Source organism: Trifolium pratense, linkage group LG6, assembly GCF_020283565.1.
Source record: "Trifolium pratense cultivar HEN17-A07 linkage group LG6, ARS_RC_1.1, whole genome shotgun sequence".
In the NCBI taxonomy this organism is placed as follows: Eukaryota; Viridiplantae; Streptophyta; class Magnoliopsida; order Fabales; family Fabaceae; genus Trifolium; species Trifolium pratense.
The window spans coordinates 24,903,374-24,918,970 of record NC_060064.1 but is presented as its reverse complement, the minus strand read 5'-3'; the positions used below and the strand labels follow the sequence as shown (position 1 = coordinate 24,918,970).

Sequence of the window (15,597 nt, the reverse complement as noted above, 5' to 3'; positions counted from 1 at the left end):
TACGGTAGGTGGTAATTAATGATAAAATTAACCTTAAAAATAAACTAAATATAGGTAAATGTAGAGAATCCAAATCGACAAATCCCTCATTATTCTTCTATAACTGCAATTTTTTATTTATTTTTTTTACAAACTCCTACTACTAGAATTAAATACGTAAGACTGATCCAATTTTCAAGATTCTCAAGATGGTTGATGATATAGATAATTACACCAGACATCCTCTGAATACCCGTCGATGCGACACTATTTTCATTGGATGGAAAAGACCTCGGGATGGGTGGATTAAGCTTAACTGTGACGGAGCTTTCAAGAATTCTTTGGGTCTAGCTGGTTGTGGTGGACTCTTTCGGAATTCTGATGGCAGATGGATTAAAGGATATGCGCGAAAAATTGGAACTTGTGACGCTATGTGCGCTGAAATGTGGGGAATGTACTTGGGAATGAAGCTTGCTTGGAGTCAGGGTTTCCATCATCTAGAAGTAGAAAGCGACTCAAAATCTCTAGTAGACATGATCACAAGGAAAGTTAAAATTAATGGCAATCCTCCAACCTTGGTGCGTCGTATACAAGAGCTTTTAAAGTTGAATTGGCAGGTGCATTTCAATCATACCTGGCGGGAGGGAAATAAAAGTGCTGATTGGCTGGCTAATTTTAGTTTCTCCTTAGACTCTTTTAATATTCATGTTATGGAGAATCCTCCCAGTGAGGTTTCAAGACTCCTTTTTGATGATTTTTTCGGGGCTTGCATGCCTAGAAATATTCGTTCGACTCTGTAGATCTTTTCGTTTTGGGCTTTAGCCCTCTTTTTTCTACCAAAAAAAAAAAAAAATACGTAAGAAATTGTCTGGGTAGTAAAGTAGAGAGTATTTTTTTATGGATGGTGTAATGTTTAATTATGTCTTGTATTCGTTGCCGGTTTATTTTTTTCCTTCAAAGTTCCTGCAGATATACTTTTTTTTCCATTGAGTCCTTATTTAAATTTTGACTTAAATGCAATTTTACCCCCTCTATTTTGAATAAATCGAAATTTTATCCCTATTTTAAAATCCGGAATTTTACCCCCGTATTTTAATTTTTTTTTTTGGATTTTGCCCCCAAAAATTCTGCACAAAATATGCTTCTGAGCCTCAACTTCAAACCTTCGCACATAACTCAATTTTGATCAATAATTCACCAAACTGGTACCTAAATGACCGTAATTGAGTTAGATTTCGATAGAATTATGTCCCACTAAATTTGGAGTTACACAGAGAGAATATTTATTGATTTAGTGCAGACCTGTTCAATTACTAATTCTGCAAAAATTTGCTTCTAATCATCAAATTCAACATCGTCTACCGAACGCATCGTAACTCCAAATTAGATGAAATTAAAAGGGCAACAAGGATAATTTCGTTAGCTTTTCGGACATGTAAATACTATTCAAAACGGAGCTACAGGGTGAGAGACATGACGAAAATACCAGTGGTAGGTCCATACAAAATTAATTTGGACATACCTTCACTAAAATGGAAATTAATCTCTCTGTAACTTCAAATTTAGTGGGGTTTGATTCCGTGGAAAACTAACTTGATTACGGTTATTTAGGTACCATTTTGGTGAATTATTGATCTAAATTGAGTTATGTGCAAAGCTTTAAAGTTGAGGCTCAAAAGCAAATTTTGTGCATAATTTGGGGAGGAGGGGGGGGGCAAAATCCAAAAAATTATAAAATAGGGGGGTAAAATTCAGGATTTTAAAATAGGGGGTAAAATTCCGGATTTTAAAATAGAGGGGGTAAAATTCCAATTTATTCAAAATAGGGGGGGGGTTAAAACTGCATTTAAGCCTTAAATCTTTTTTGTGGGGTTGAAGTGAGGAATCTAGAAAAATTAATTCGATAAAGTGGGATAAGGTGTATTATGACAGGGAGAATGGAGGGGAGATCTACATTGAGGCTAGCCGATGTTTTGGTGTACGGGTGGGTATGAGGAAAACATGCATGTGTGGATTTGACGTGAGTTTCCCTACTTGTGGGATTGACGACTATGGATTTAACTATAGGACAAGCGCTCAAAGCTACTTCAAGCAAAGTGGCCAAACATGAGAGAGCGTGTTATGACAATCAACATGTGTTTATACCATTTGCAATTGACACGTTTGGTTTCCTAGCATCAGATGCTATGAATATTTTGAAAAGAGTTCAAAGAGTCATGCATAGCGATGTGGTGTCTCCTAGGTCTCTAGATGTAGTATTTAAGCGGATTGATTTTGTCATCCAAAAAATGGTTAGCGGCGCAGCTTATTCCCCATTTACCCTCCATTCAAATGTAATTATCCCATATATATATATATATATATATATATATATATATATATATATATATATACACACACACCTAGCTTTTAATCACTATTAAATATGAAAATGTATAATTAAATATTTTTTATACAAAATTACTTACTTATGTTTCTTAATTAATACTCTTAAGACAATAATTGGTATTTTTATTAATTTTATAATTTATTTAATCGAATAAATTAACTATGTGAAGACAACAATACCTTATAATAAGCGAGGTCATATGACATAAATATATAAATTTTTACAAAAGTATAATAGACAAGTGGAGTCGGTTGACTCTGTTGCCCCCCTTCAATCGGTCCCTAAATGGAGAATTGAGAGTTCGAGAAATTTTTTTTTTTTTGTTTTCACCCTCTGGTTCCTAGGGGAAGGGGGTCCTAGTAGTCCAGAGTTCGGGACGAGTTCTGGCATCAAGTGGTTCCAGTCCCCTCCCAAATGCAGTTGCGGGGGATCGAACCGTGGTTCTCCCTACCAAGTTCAGCACCAATCACCACTAAACCAACTAACATCTGCTAGAATTTAATTTATTATTATTAGGGATTAGGGATGAATTGGGAGGTTAAAAATTGTGTCATTTAAGTTGTTTCAAAATATATTCTCTCTTTATTTTGGGTATCATGTACTTTGAGTCTATCTTTTGTTGTTTTCCTCAATTAAAAATACACACAAACCAGATTCAAATTTTACTACTCACATGAGAAATCATGATCATATTACCAAGTCTATAAACTATGGAAAAACTACTCTAAATCTAAGAAAAACAATAAAAAAAAACTACTACAAGATAAAAAGATTTTCATTGATTAAGCTCCAATGTCTCAAAAACTACATATATTAATGGATAATAATATCCTAAATCGGTTTAAGACTATAAAACTCAATCTAAACAACTTAAATATAATAAATGCTCAAATATCAATATAAATTCTACTTCTAAATTATTAAATTAACTACTACATAATTAATCTCCTTCCAGAACATGCATGATTCAAGACTACCATATAACAGCATTTTATTCTGTTAGTCCCACACTACATTTTCAGGAAAAGGTATGTTGGAGACATTAAAAGTTGAGATTCCATCAGGAAGAACTGGATCATATGGTGAATCTTCTCCAAATTCAACTGGCATTAGTTTCCAGTATAAACTTGGTTCCCATTCTGCTTCTTTGATGACTTTCAATATCTCTTTTGTCAATATTTCACTCCCCTCACTTGATAGATGAACTCCATCACTAAAATATAACCAAACCACATAATCACATTAATTAATGAAATGCATATTTAAACCATTTTAATTGAAGAACATACTTACATGAAGCAAACGTTTCTCCAGTTTTCTTTTTTTTGAATTGCAGACCACACATCAATAGCCTCGATTTTCATCTCGCGACACAATTCCAAACACGCTTTTGAATATATTCCACATATTTCATTTGTCCTTAACGGTTTCCCAAATTCATCACTGGATTCATTTCAACAATTTGTTAATGGAAATATTAGGAAATTCAAATATCAAAGGTTTTTATCATATACTTTGCAATATAATATATGTAATTATTACATGTTATACTTGAGTTGTGCTTCATCGATGGGAGGATTACTGAGAAATATAATCCGAGTCTTCTCTGATAGGCTCTGTCAATCATTAGAACTTATGTCAAACTTACATTTAAGAGTGAATTAATAATATTAGTACTACTCTAACTCTAATCATATATTTTAACCATAAAAATCATCCAAATCAATGTGTGACAAGAGAATGAGATTCATTTACCCTTATATGGATAGCAATTTTTCTCATATTTTCTATGTATTCCTCCAATGGTACATGAGGACCAAGGCCACTTGGATTTGGACGAATACAATCATTACCACCAAAATATACAATCACCAATGATGGTTGCTCAATTGCATCCTGTGTGAAGAACTCAAATCCAAAATTACTACAAAATGACTAACATGAGAAAAAAAAATTGAAAAGAACTTAAATCCAAAAATTTCAATACCTTTGGAAAAACTTTATCCAAAATTTGTAGAGCACGTCTTGAATTCCAAGAAGCGTATCCTCGCAAAACTATATCAGCCTACAACAAATAAAAATCTATGACCAATTGACCATGGTCTATTTGTATGTACTTATCAAACAAAAGAAGCTTTATAAGCTCTTCAATCATTAATTTTTTTAACTAAATTATTAATAATTATTTTTAATGTGTATGAATAACAATTATTTAATGTGTAATAATTATTCAAAATGTGTTAAACTGGTTTCAAAATTTCAAAAATAGATAATTAAAATTGTTAAATTAAGGGATGTGGTGGGTAGTTCAACTGATTTGAGCTAAGAGTTAAATGTGTTAAAGTGTAAAAAGACTCGATTTTAATAAATAATAGTTGTTTTTCAATAAAAAAATTCCAACTTTTATTTTTTTTTAGCATGTGCAATTGCACATGTTAGACAAACTCTTTCTTAAAATTTGTTTCAGAAAATTTTTGAGAAAAATTTCTCAAGATTTTTTAAGTTTTTTTGCAAAAAAATCTACAAATACTTCTTTTTCAAAAGAGAAATGAAAATGTAGTTTTATACTCCCTCCGGTCCTTTTTATAAGGAACACTTAGGGCAAAAAATTTGGTCCTTTTTATAAGAAACTTTGACCAATTTTCAAATGTTTTAAATGTTCAATTTCACTTATGCCCTTATTTATTATGAGAGAGAATTTAAAAATAAGTAAGTTAGTTGAATAAAGAGTAATTAAATAAGGGTATACATGGAATAAATTTAAATTTATAAGAGTATTAAATGAAAATAACTATGTTAAATGTGCTTTATTGGTCTGTGTGATTTTTTCAAAGTGTTCCTTATAAAAAGGACCGGAGGGAGTATATATAAAATGAAAATGTAGTTGATGCTGATACCCCTTATCTAATCCCCGTAAATAATTATAGTTACAATGGAGCTCATAATTAAGAGACAAAAGTTCACATTTAATGTATTTAGTACGTATGAGTTCAAAATTTAAAGCTTTATTAAATGAAATTTTTTAGGGATTTAGATTCTCTATCTATCTAAATTCATCTATATTAAAAAAAAATTAATTAAAAAAGAGAAAATATTACATATCTAAATGTACTAACCTTGCGAGAGTACAAATGAGAAAGAGTAGCTCCCCAACCTTCATAATAACTATGTTGAACAATTGAAGAACCAAACAATACAAATATAGGCCTCGTTGTCATTTGTTCCTAACACAATAATGTATCAAAGGAGATAAAAGTAGTTAATTAACGTTTTTATTTCTAATAAGGAATGAACCTACTTTTCTCTTATAGTAGCCAAGATGGATTGGATAACTGGATAAGTACCATGCATTACCATAAACGTAGAATATCCATTTTGTCCATGTGAGGAAAAAAAAAGTCATACATTGTTTTTATTCAACCACCTACAACTTCTCCGCGTGTTCATATCTACCCATATTTTGATTTTAGTTATTATTATGACTAAATCACCTAAAAAAAAATATTCAAAAGAAATATACTATATATAAAATTAACATTTTGAAATAATCAATTAAAAGCAAACTTAATTTGAACCGTTACGGGGACTTAATTTAGTTGGTAGATATATTAAATTATTTGTAACAAAAAAAAAAGATATATTAAATTATATATGTAAGAGTCGTAGTTCAAATTCCGGACAATCGACTTTAAATTGTCCATAAATGCTTATATCTTAGGTCAAATCGTTGATTAGTACTAAAATTTGACATGATTATTTTGTTGATATATTTATTAAAATTCAAATAGAGTAAATATCCAAGAATTTTAAAATAGAGTAAATATTTTAATTTAGTCCTTCACAACTATTTTTGTGTAAATTTTATCATAGAATCATTAGTTGACTTGAATCATAGCCACCCCACTACTATTATTTTTTTCCATCTTGTTCTTTTTATATGTTTATCTCAATCCCTAGAATCACAATGATACAATGAGTATGCTTTAATATATCATGACATAACATCTCTAGTGCTTAAAAGAAAATGTATCTCTAGAAGTATATTCCAAATAACATAGAAGTGCTAGCAACACACTCTTTAACAAACACACTCTAACACACTCATGTGAATTTTAATCAATAAAAAAGAGTGTGTTAGAGTGTGTTTGTTAAAGAGTGTGTTGCTAGCACTCCTCTTATGGTAAAATATATCTAGAAGTATATTCCAAATCCAAATAACATAGAAGTGAGATCTCTTCTTTCTAGTGTTTATTCATCTTTTCCTTTTCATGCGAATATTAACACGTAACGTAACTCCATAACTTTATTTAATTCAACATTTATCTTTTTACCATCAGGTCAAACTTGTAAAATAAAATAAAACAATTAACAATTTAAGAATTACAATGAAAATTTGTCAAAAAAAAAAAAGATTTCCAATGAAGTTATATCAAAAATAAAAAAGAGATGATCCAAATCATAGAACATTCAATAAAGACATAAAACCCAAAAATAGTGAAATATTTTAAGCAATTTAATAAATCAAATATAGTCATAGAAGTGATAAAAAAAGAACTAAGAAAACCAATTTTCTTTAGTCAAAGTTTTAAATTCGTGTTATTTATGTTTGTTGTAAATGATTCAATGAATTGGAACATGTCTTTTGTTCACAAATATGCACATCAATCACATTCAAAGTTGTTTTTTCGTCTGGGCCAAGTGGATCATAGAGTGAATTAATCTTCTCCAAATTCATTTTCGGTGACTTCCGATGCAAACAAGGTTCCAAATCTATTGGTTTGACTAGTAATCCAAGCTCTGAAGCGTTTCAAACTCTGAAGCAACACAACCTCTGAATCTTGCAACCTCTGAAGACTGATATAAGTTCTAAAGCATATGAAGCTCTGTTTTAGTTCTGATGCGCGTTTCTGCTTTCTTAGCTTTTAGAGGCAGTTAGTTAGTTAGTTTTTGTACAGTTATAATTCAGTTACTTTTGTTTGTCCTAGGTAGCTAGATAGTTATAATTCAGTTACTTTTGTTTGTCCTAGGTAGCTAGACTATTCCATCATTATTTTGTCCAGAAGTCCTATTTAAATAGTTTGGCTGGTGAACTACGTACCATTGAAGGAATTTTAAAAAGAGGTCTTCTGTTCAATCTCAAAAACTAACGTATATAATTCCACCAACACTGGCTTACACTATACTCCTATATGTCCTATTTTGCAGGGCCAACTAAGTTCGACAACAATGCTGATTTAGAGGTATATATATATTTGAGTTACTTTGATTTTATCATATCACATTATTTGTAGGTATGAGTATGCAGTTTTATGCTATTAACTTGAATGTTGTAAATTTGTTCGTAGGTTCATCATTTTTCAGATTCATCATAAATATGATGTGCTCTACCAATTTGAATGAACGAATATTTTTTATTTTAGTAAAAAAAAAAACTGCCAACTACATTTGTAATTTTAGCCAAAGAATTAAAATTAAACCATGGATGTTAAACTTACATAACAATATGGTGAATTTAAATTACAATCAAATTTCACTACTCAAATGGTGAAAAACCATATGCATGATCAATAGTTCTCTTTGTATTACCTAGGGATTTTAAGGCACATAATGAAGTCTAGTCCCACTCTACTCCTTGAGGAAAAGGTAAGTCAGAGTAATTAATAGTTCCCTTTCCATCTGGAGAAACAATATCATATGGTGAATCTTCTCCAAAATCAACTGCCATTGACTTCCAATATAGACTTGGTTCCCATTCTGCTTCTTTGAGAACTTTCAATATCTCTTTTCTCAATATTTCACTCCCCTCGGTTGATAGATGAATTCCATCCCTAAAATATAACCAAACCACCTAACTAAATCAATAAAATGCAAATTTAAATCATTTTATTTTAAGAGCATACATATGTGACCATTATACTTACATGAGACAAACATTTTTCCAATCATCTTTTTTCTGAATTGCAGACCACATATCAATAGCCTTGATTTTCATCTCGCGACATAGATCTAAACATGCTTCTGAATATATTCGAATTACTTCATTTGTCCTTGGTGGTAACCCAAATTTGTCACTAGTTTCATCATTCCAACAATTTGTTAATATAAAAATTAGGAATTAAAAATATCAAAGTTCTAGATATATTTATTTCTAAAATAGCTTTAAATAAATAGTAAGGTGTATTTGATATTCTAAAAAATAAGTGACTAAATATGATAACCTCGGCTAAAAAATAAGTGACTTTTTCCTATATAGTTTCGTTAGATTATGTAGTCATGATATAATGTACATGTATTCGAGTCATGCATCACTTGTATGTGATATCTATCAATTTTATGTGCTGTTTTGACTAGTAATCAAAATTGCAAACCAAATTTATCAAAAAAATTGCAAACCAAGTTATTACCTTTGGCGCTTGATTAGTTCCTCATTGATGGGAGGATTACTAAGAAATATAATCCGAGTCTTATGTGAGAGACTCTGTCAATCATTAGAAATTATGTCAAACTTAACATTCATAAATTATTATTTTTTTAACGGAAAATATATCATTAATAAAAATTAACATTCATAAATATGAGATGAAATTTGAGGCTTTTATAACATCATATATTAATAAATTAAATTTGCGAGTGATATTCACCGAATATTTCATCATATATTAATAAATTAAATTAATACATTTGAAGTTCAAAAATTGAAGTTACTCTTGCTAACACACATAAATGATAAAACATAAAAAGTTTCATTTCAAGACTTTTTTTTAGCTCCAAATATGTTGGCCCTAACTAGGCATATCAAATGTCCACACACAAACAATTTGAGTTGTACTTATAAGACTGCATTTTGTTGATTTTTTATTCATTAAATAGTTTAGAAGTTAGTATTTTATCTTTTTTAAATGAATAAGTGAGATTGTTAGAGTTCGAACTTCGGTCTCTTCATATTACATGAAATGTCCTTGTCAACTAATCTATGATCAGAGAGCCGGCATTTTGTAAATTTTATTGGGAGAAAAACAAAAAAATAATGCCATATTTGCATGGATTAACAACATATTTTAGCCTATATTATTAACCATTAATTAAACATAATTATTAACCATTCAAGTTAGTGTCATAATTTGAACTCAAAATAACAATACTAGCTAGTTACTCCTAACGTCCCACAAAATTTGTGGAAGTTGATCATTTCACATATATTAAAGAGAATTTGTAAATGAAGGAGAGTACCATTATATAGATAGCAATTTTCCTCATATTTTCTATGTATTCCCCCAATGGTACATGAGGACCAAGGCCACTTGGATGTGGAGGAATACAATCATTACCACCGAAGTACACAATTACCAACGATGGTTGCTCAATGGCATTCTGTATTAAAAATGACGAGTATATATCAAAGGTGAATAATATTTATCAACAAAATCAAAATAATGACAGTACTAGAAGTGAGTCTTTGTCAGCAAAATCAAAATACTCCTTTTAAAATTTATATAAGAAAAAAAAATTAATTTAGATTTATTAAATAACTAATCTATCTAGTTTATATTATAAATTAAATATATTAATTATTCAATAAATTTATAAATAAATTTTTTCTTAACATAAAAATTAGAATGGGTAGTCGCATAGTTCCCAACTAAAATTCGTAAAAAATTACAACAACTCCAGCAGAGGTAACTTGATTGTCCGCAAGTGTGTGTATCTAAAATTTATTACTGTTCACTATTGGAGATAAAGGTGAGTAATCAACCTGTCAATATGGTTCCATTATGAAGCAATGGAGCTTCAGCATAAATAGGAATAAAATAACAATATATTTGTTTGTTTTACTATTATTTTTTTTTTGTGATAGCATTGTTTTATCATGCATAAATAAAATATTATTAATGTGAGTTATAGTTGTATAGGGTCCAATATAAGTTCTTAAGAGTTGCGAGTTGTTACCATTGAAGTAAAAAAATGAATGAATTATTTCAAATTGATGTGGTAATATGGTCTCCACTCAATACCTTTGGAAAAATTTTATCCACGTTTTGGAGAGCACGTCTTGAATTCCAACTAGCGTATCCCCGCAAAATTATATCCGCCTACAAAAATTTCACCTTTTACATAAATACATTACTTTTTTTTCTACGGAACCAAACTTAATGTATTTTATTTATAATAATAACAGGAGCAATACAAGTAGGAATTGAATCAAAAGTATTACAAGAAACATGAGATAAAGCTGCTCGTGCAAGAGCATAAGCACTTCCGTTTGCTTGCTGCCTAGCAAAGACAACTGCATAGTCTTGATAAGAAGAGAACAACTTGTGATCAGAAAACCATATTATGATCTATTTGCTTTGGGATGGTTGACATATTCCATAACCTTTTTGCAATTCATCTCAATAATCACTTTGATATAACCCAAAGTTACATTACTTGAACAACTTTACATTTAACATATCCGTAATATCAATGATTTTTAATTTGTTAAAAATAATAATAATAAAAATCATGTTAATTTGTCAAGGCATTGATTAAAGAAACAAAAATAAAAACTAAAGTAAAAACATTACCAGGAAAAAAATATTTTCTAAAATTCCAAGACATTGAATGAATTATTTTAAAGATTATACAGTATTACTTTTTTTTGTGCCCTGAAACACGTGTTAGCATTTTCCTAGCCTTTAAAGATTATTTTAAAGGTTTACTTTCATATTTGATCCTTTACATTTATTTTAAATTTTAAATTTGTTATCTACGTTTAAAAACTTTTAAGTCGGTCCCTTATGTTAGTGGTGTTACTATAAGTTTGATATTTCCGTCAAATTTTGAGTTGATTTCTTTTAAAACTTCCACTTGACACCCTCGTAAGTTATCCCGTGTGCAACTCTCTTAGCCATTTGAACGATTTAAATGAAAATTGACAAAAAGAACTAATTAATTGTAACGTTGGTAACATAAGAGACGAACTTAAAACCTTCTAAACAAAAAATAAGGAACCAAAGATGTAATTAAGCCTTCAAATCATTCAATAAGTTAAAATAGACAAAAATTATACCACGAGTAGATCACTATCCACTAACTAGTAAAGTATAGAATTCATAAAAAAATATACAACCTTAAGCATTAGATTTGCTCCTGACAAATACATCTATTTGATCACAACAAATTTGACAAACAAGAATGAACGAAGTCAAACTAAAACAACAATGCAAGAACAATTACTGCAACCAAAAGAAAAACAAAGATAGGCATAATTAGATCTAAACTAAACAATCGACTAAAAAAATGTCATATCTATTTTAAGATGAAGAAATTTTATATCTATTTTTTGACGGTATGTATTAATGCTATTATCTTAAACAAAAGATTTTTTTTTGGCCTAGCTAAGACCCATAAAATGTTAGGAACGGCACTGACCGACACGATAACTAAATAAATATGGTTTTAAAAATGAAGAAAGAGTACCTTACGAGCGTACAAGTGAGAAAGAGTAGCTCCCCAACCTTCATAATAACTGTATTGAACAATTGAAGAACCAAACAACACAAATTGAGGCCTCATTGTCATTTGCTCTTGCTCCTAACACCCTGTGTGTGTTTATAAAAATACAAATTTATTAGTACAACAGCGCTTCATAATAACTGTATTGAACAATTTTGAATTTTTATAAAAATTTGTGGAGTTGATCTATTCAATAAGATCTTTGAATTCAATGGTTGGATTGAAGAAATATAATGCCGATATCGAGTTATTAAGCGGAGTAAGTCAATGGAGACTTACTTCTGGAGTCAACGGATCTCTCCTCGTAAAAGAAATATAAAAAGTAACATTTTGAAATAATTAATTAAAAGCAAACTTTGAACTGTTAATAAATTATAGATCAAGTGATCAACCGATAAATATCGATATTATTAGATTGAATGTCTTCAGCTGGGATTAAATCTATAACCTCACAATTGTGCGCAAATTTTAGCGGTGTTTGTCTGTTTATATATATATATATATATATATATATATATATGGGGGCTGCTAATTTAGACCCAGTTGGGTCTAAATTAGCAAGGTGCACCTTTTGAGTTGGACAAAAATACCCATTTTTTATTTTTTTGGAAGAATAGAGCAACAGGGGCATTTCTGTAATTTTACGCAACAGTACACGCACCCCCCACTTCTTTTTTCCCCCCCAGGACACGTGGCAGCGTGTTATTTGACAAAAGCCAAGCGCGTGCATCACACGCGCCGACAGGCGCGCGTGGGTGAAGGCCACACGCGGAGAGAGAAAGCTTTTAAAAAGGAAAGGCCACGTGTCACATTTTAATTGGCTGCGTTAATTTTTTTTCATTTTATACTTTAAACTCGATTATTTCGTCGTAAATTAATTTTTTATTTTTTAATTTTTATACCAAAATTCATAATTTTTTTTTCTCTACAAATAGAGACTTGGTTTGTTTGATTTGGACACCGAAAAAAAAACGCAATTTTTCACTACTTTAAACTCGATTATTTCGTCGTAAATTAATTTTTTATTTTTTATTTTTTATACCAAAATTCATAATTTTTTTTTCTCTACAAATAGAGACTTGGTTCGTTTGATTTGGACACAGAAAAAAAAACTCAATTTTTCACTACCTTAATCTCATCAAATAACTAATAATCAACTTACTGAAACCATTTTACCAGCAAAATGGTTTCAGTTTACAACTCTCTGAAACCATTCTACCAGATAAATGGTTTCAGAAGCAAACACAATTAATAAATTACTCACTGAAACCATTCTACCAGTAAAATGGTTTCAGAATACAACTATGTGCAACAATTCTACAAGGTAAATGGTTTCAGAAGCAAATAACTAATAATCTACTTACTGAAACCATTCTACCAGCAAAATGGTTTCAGATTACAACTCTCTGAAACCATTGTACCAGATAAATGGTTTCAGAAGCAAACACAATTAATAAATTACTCACTGAAACCATTCTACCAGTAAAATGGTTTCAGAATACAACTATGTGCAACCATTCTACAAGCTAAATGGTTTCAGAAGCAAATAACTAATAATCAACTTACTGAAACCATTCTACCAGCAAAATGGTTTCAGATTACAACTCTCTGAAACCATTGTACCAGATAAATGGTTTCAGAAGCAAACATTAGTTTTTAATTATCGTTTTATCTCATTTAAGGTAGTGAAAAATTGCGTTTTTTTTTCGGTGTCCAAATCGAACGAACCAAATCTCTATTTGTAGGAAAAAAAATTATGAATTTTGGTATAAAAAATAAAAAATAAAAAATTAATTTACGACGAAATAATCGAGTTTAAAGTAGTGAAAAATTGTGTTTTTTTTTCGGTGTCCAAATCAAACAAACCAAGTCTCTATTTGTAGAGAAAAAAAAATTATGAATTTTGGTATAAAAATTAAAAAATAAAAAATTAATTTACGACGAAATAATCGAGTTTAAAGCATAAAATGGAAAAAATCACGCAGACCCATTCATATGCTGACACGTGGCTGCCTTTTTCAAAAGTAAAATTTTCTCTCTCCAGCTTATAATCTAGTGTGGCGCAGACAAGATGGTAGGATGATCTGGGCTGTCTGATCAATCAGACAGCCTTAATGAGATCACATCTTGGCTGTCTGATGGAAATCAACGGTCTGTAACCATGGTCCTTCCGTACGCGCGCGACACTGGATCCACGTCTATTAATTTTTAAGAAGGTGGGGGCGCGTCAGTATTTTTTTTTTATGTAAAATTACAGAAATGCCCCTGTTGCTCTATTCTTTCAAAAATTAAAAGAATGGGTATTTTGGTCCAATTGAAAAGGTGCACCTTGCTAACTTAGACCTAACTAGGGTCTAAGTTAGAAAACCCCATATATATATATATATATATATATTAAAAATTAAAATATAGTAAATATATAAGAAATTTAAAATAGAATAAATATTAAATTTGGTTCCGAACAATTTTCTGATAGTCCAATTATGTTCCTGACAAAAAATAAAACTCTAGTAAAAAATTCAAATTAGTCATTGACATTTTTATATTGAGAATAAATTAATCTCTTTATTGTTAGGTTGGATGTCTTCGTCATGATAAAATTCAAAACTTCACACATGTGCGAAAATTTTAGTAGTGTTTGTTGGTTCGTCTAAAATCCAACTCTAAATCCAAAAATATTGTGAAAGTAGTACTAATTGAGCTATCCACCTCATTTCATTAATTTTTTATATACTCTAACCTCAATTTATTTGTAATTGTGCTTAGAAATATCACTGTGATGGAGAGGAAGTGGGGGATTTTTTTCCCAAAATATACCCCTCTCCCTCTCTTATTTCCCGTAATACCCTCCTCTCAATTTTTTTTCCCGTAATACACCTCTGACAGAAGACAAACTGGGTAGCACCATTTGAAATGGCGCCATTGCCCATGTGATAGCGCCATTCAGAATGGCTACATTAACTTCCCTATTGCTTTTTCTGTCTCCTCTGCACCTGCTGTCTCCTTGACTGCTTTTCTCACATGTAGCCATTTGAAATGGCGCCATTGACCAAGCATAGCACCATTCAGAATGGCGCCATCTCCCTTGTTGTTTTTTCCTGTCTGGTGCGCGTGTGAGGCTTGAATGCATGGGAGATTAAATTGGTTTGAATGCATGGGAGGGAGAGAAAGAAAATAGTTTTGTTTGAAATTTTTTAAAATTTTTTTTATTTGATTTTATTTATTTGATGAACAAATATTTGATGGAAAAAAATTTATTACAAGACTATTTTCTTTCTCTCCCTCTCATGCATTCAAACCAATTTAATCTCACATGCATGCAAGCCTCACACGCGCACCAGACAGGAAAAAACAACAAGGGAGATGGCGCCATTCTGAATGGTGCTATGCTTGGTCAATGGCGCAATTTCAAATGGCTACATGTGAGAAAAGCAGTCAAGGAGACAGCAGGTGCAGAGGAGACAGAAAAAGCAGCAGGGAAGTCAATGTAGTCATTCTGAATGGCGCTATCACATGGGCAATGACGTCATTTCAAATGGTGCTACCCAGTTTGTCTTCTGTCAGAGATGTATTACGGGAAAAAAAATTGAGAGGGGGGTATTACAGAAAATAAGAGAGGGAGAGGGGTATATTTTGGGAAAAAAATCGAAGTGAGGAGTACTTACTTTCTCATTTTCTTTTTTACCATCTAAAGTAATCATCGTACATTTTTGTGTTCTTCATTTAAAGTAATA

The 15,597-nt window shown here is 30.7% G+C and overlaps 2 protein-coding genes across 2 annotated transcripts; both read right to left on the bottom strand.

The window, feature by feature from the left end:
* Positions 1-3,117: 3,117 nt before the first annotated feature.
* Positions 3,118-5,701, bottom strand: LOC123889747 (GDSL esterase/lipase CPRD49-like). Its single transcript, XM_045939233.1, has 6 exons — positions 5,485-5,701; positions 4,356-4,433; positions 4,124-4,264; positions 3,911-3,984; positions 3,662-3,811; positions 3,118-3,581 (listed from the first exon to the last, which is right to left on the bottom strand). The coding sequence occupies exons 1-6, from the start codon at positions 5,584-5,586 to the stop codon at positions 3,368-3,370; spliced, it is 759 nt and encodes a 252-aa protein (XP_045795189.1). The 5' UTR covers positions 5,587-5,701; the 3' UTR covers positions 3,118-3,367.
* A 2,118-nt stretch (positions 5,702-7,819) lies between these two features.
* Positions 7,820-11,929, bottom strand: LOC123889746 (GDSL esterase/lipase CPRD49-like). The gene is made up of 6 exons (XM_045939232.1): positions 11,828-11,929; positions 10,381-10,458; positions 9,599-9,739; positions 8,773-8,846; positions 8,290-8,439; positions 7,820-8,196 (listed from the first exon to the last, which is right to left on the bottom strand). Exons 1-6 carry the CDS (start codon positions 11,927-11,929, stop codon positions 7,983-7,985), a joined length of 759 nt encoding a protein of 252 aa, XP_045795188.1. The 3' UTR covers positions 7,820-7,982.
* Positions 11,930-15,597: the final 3,668 nt, after the last annotated feature.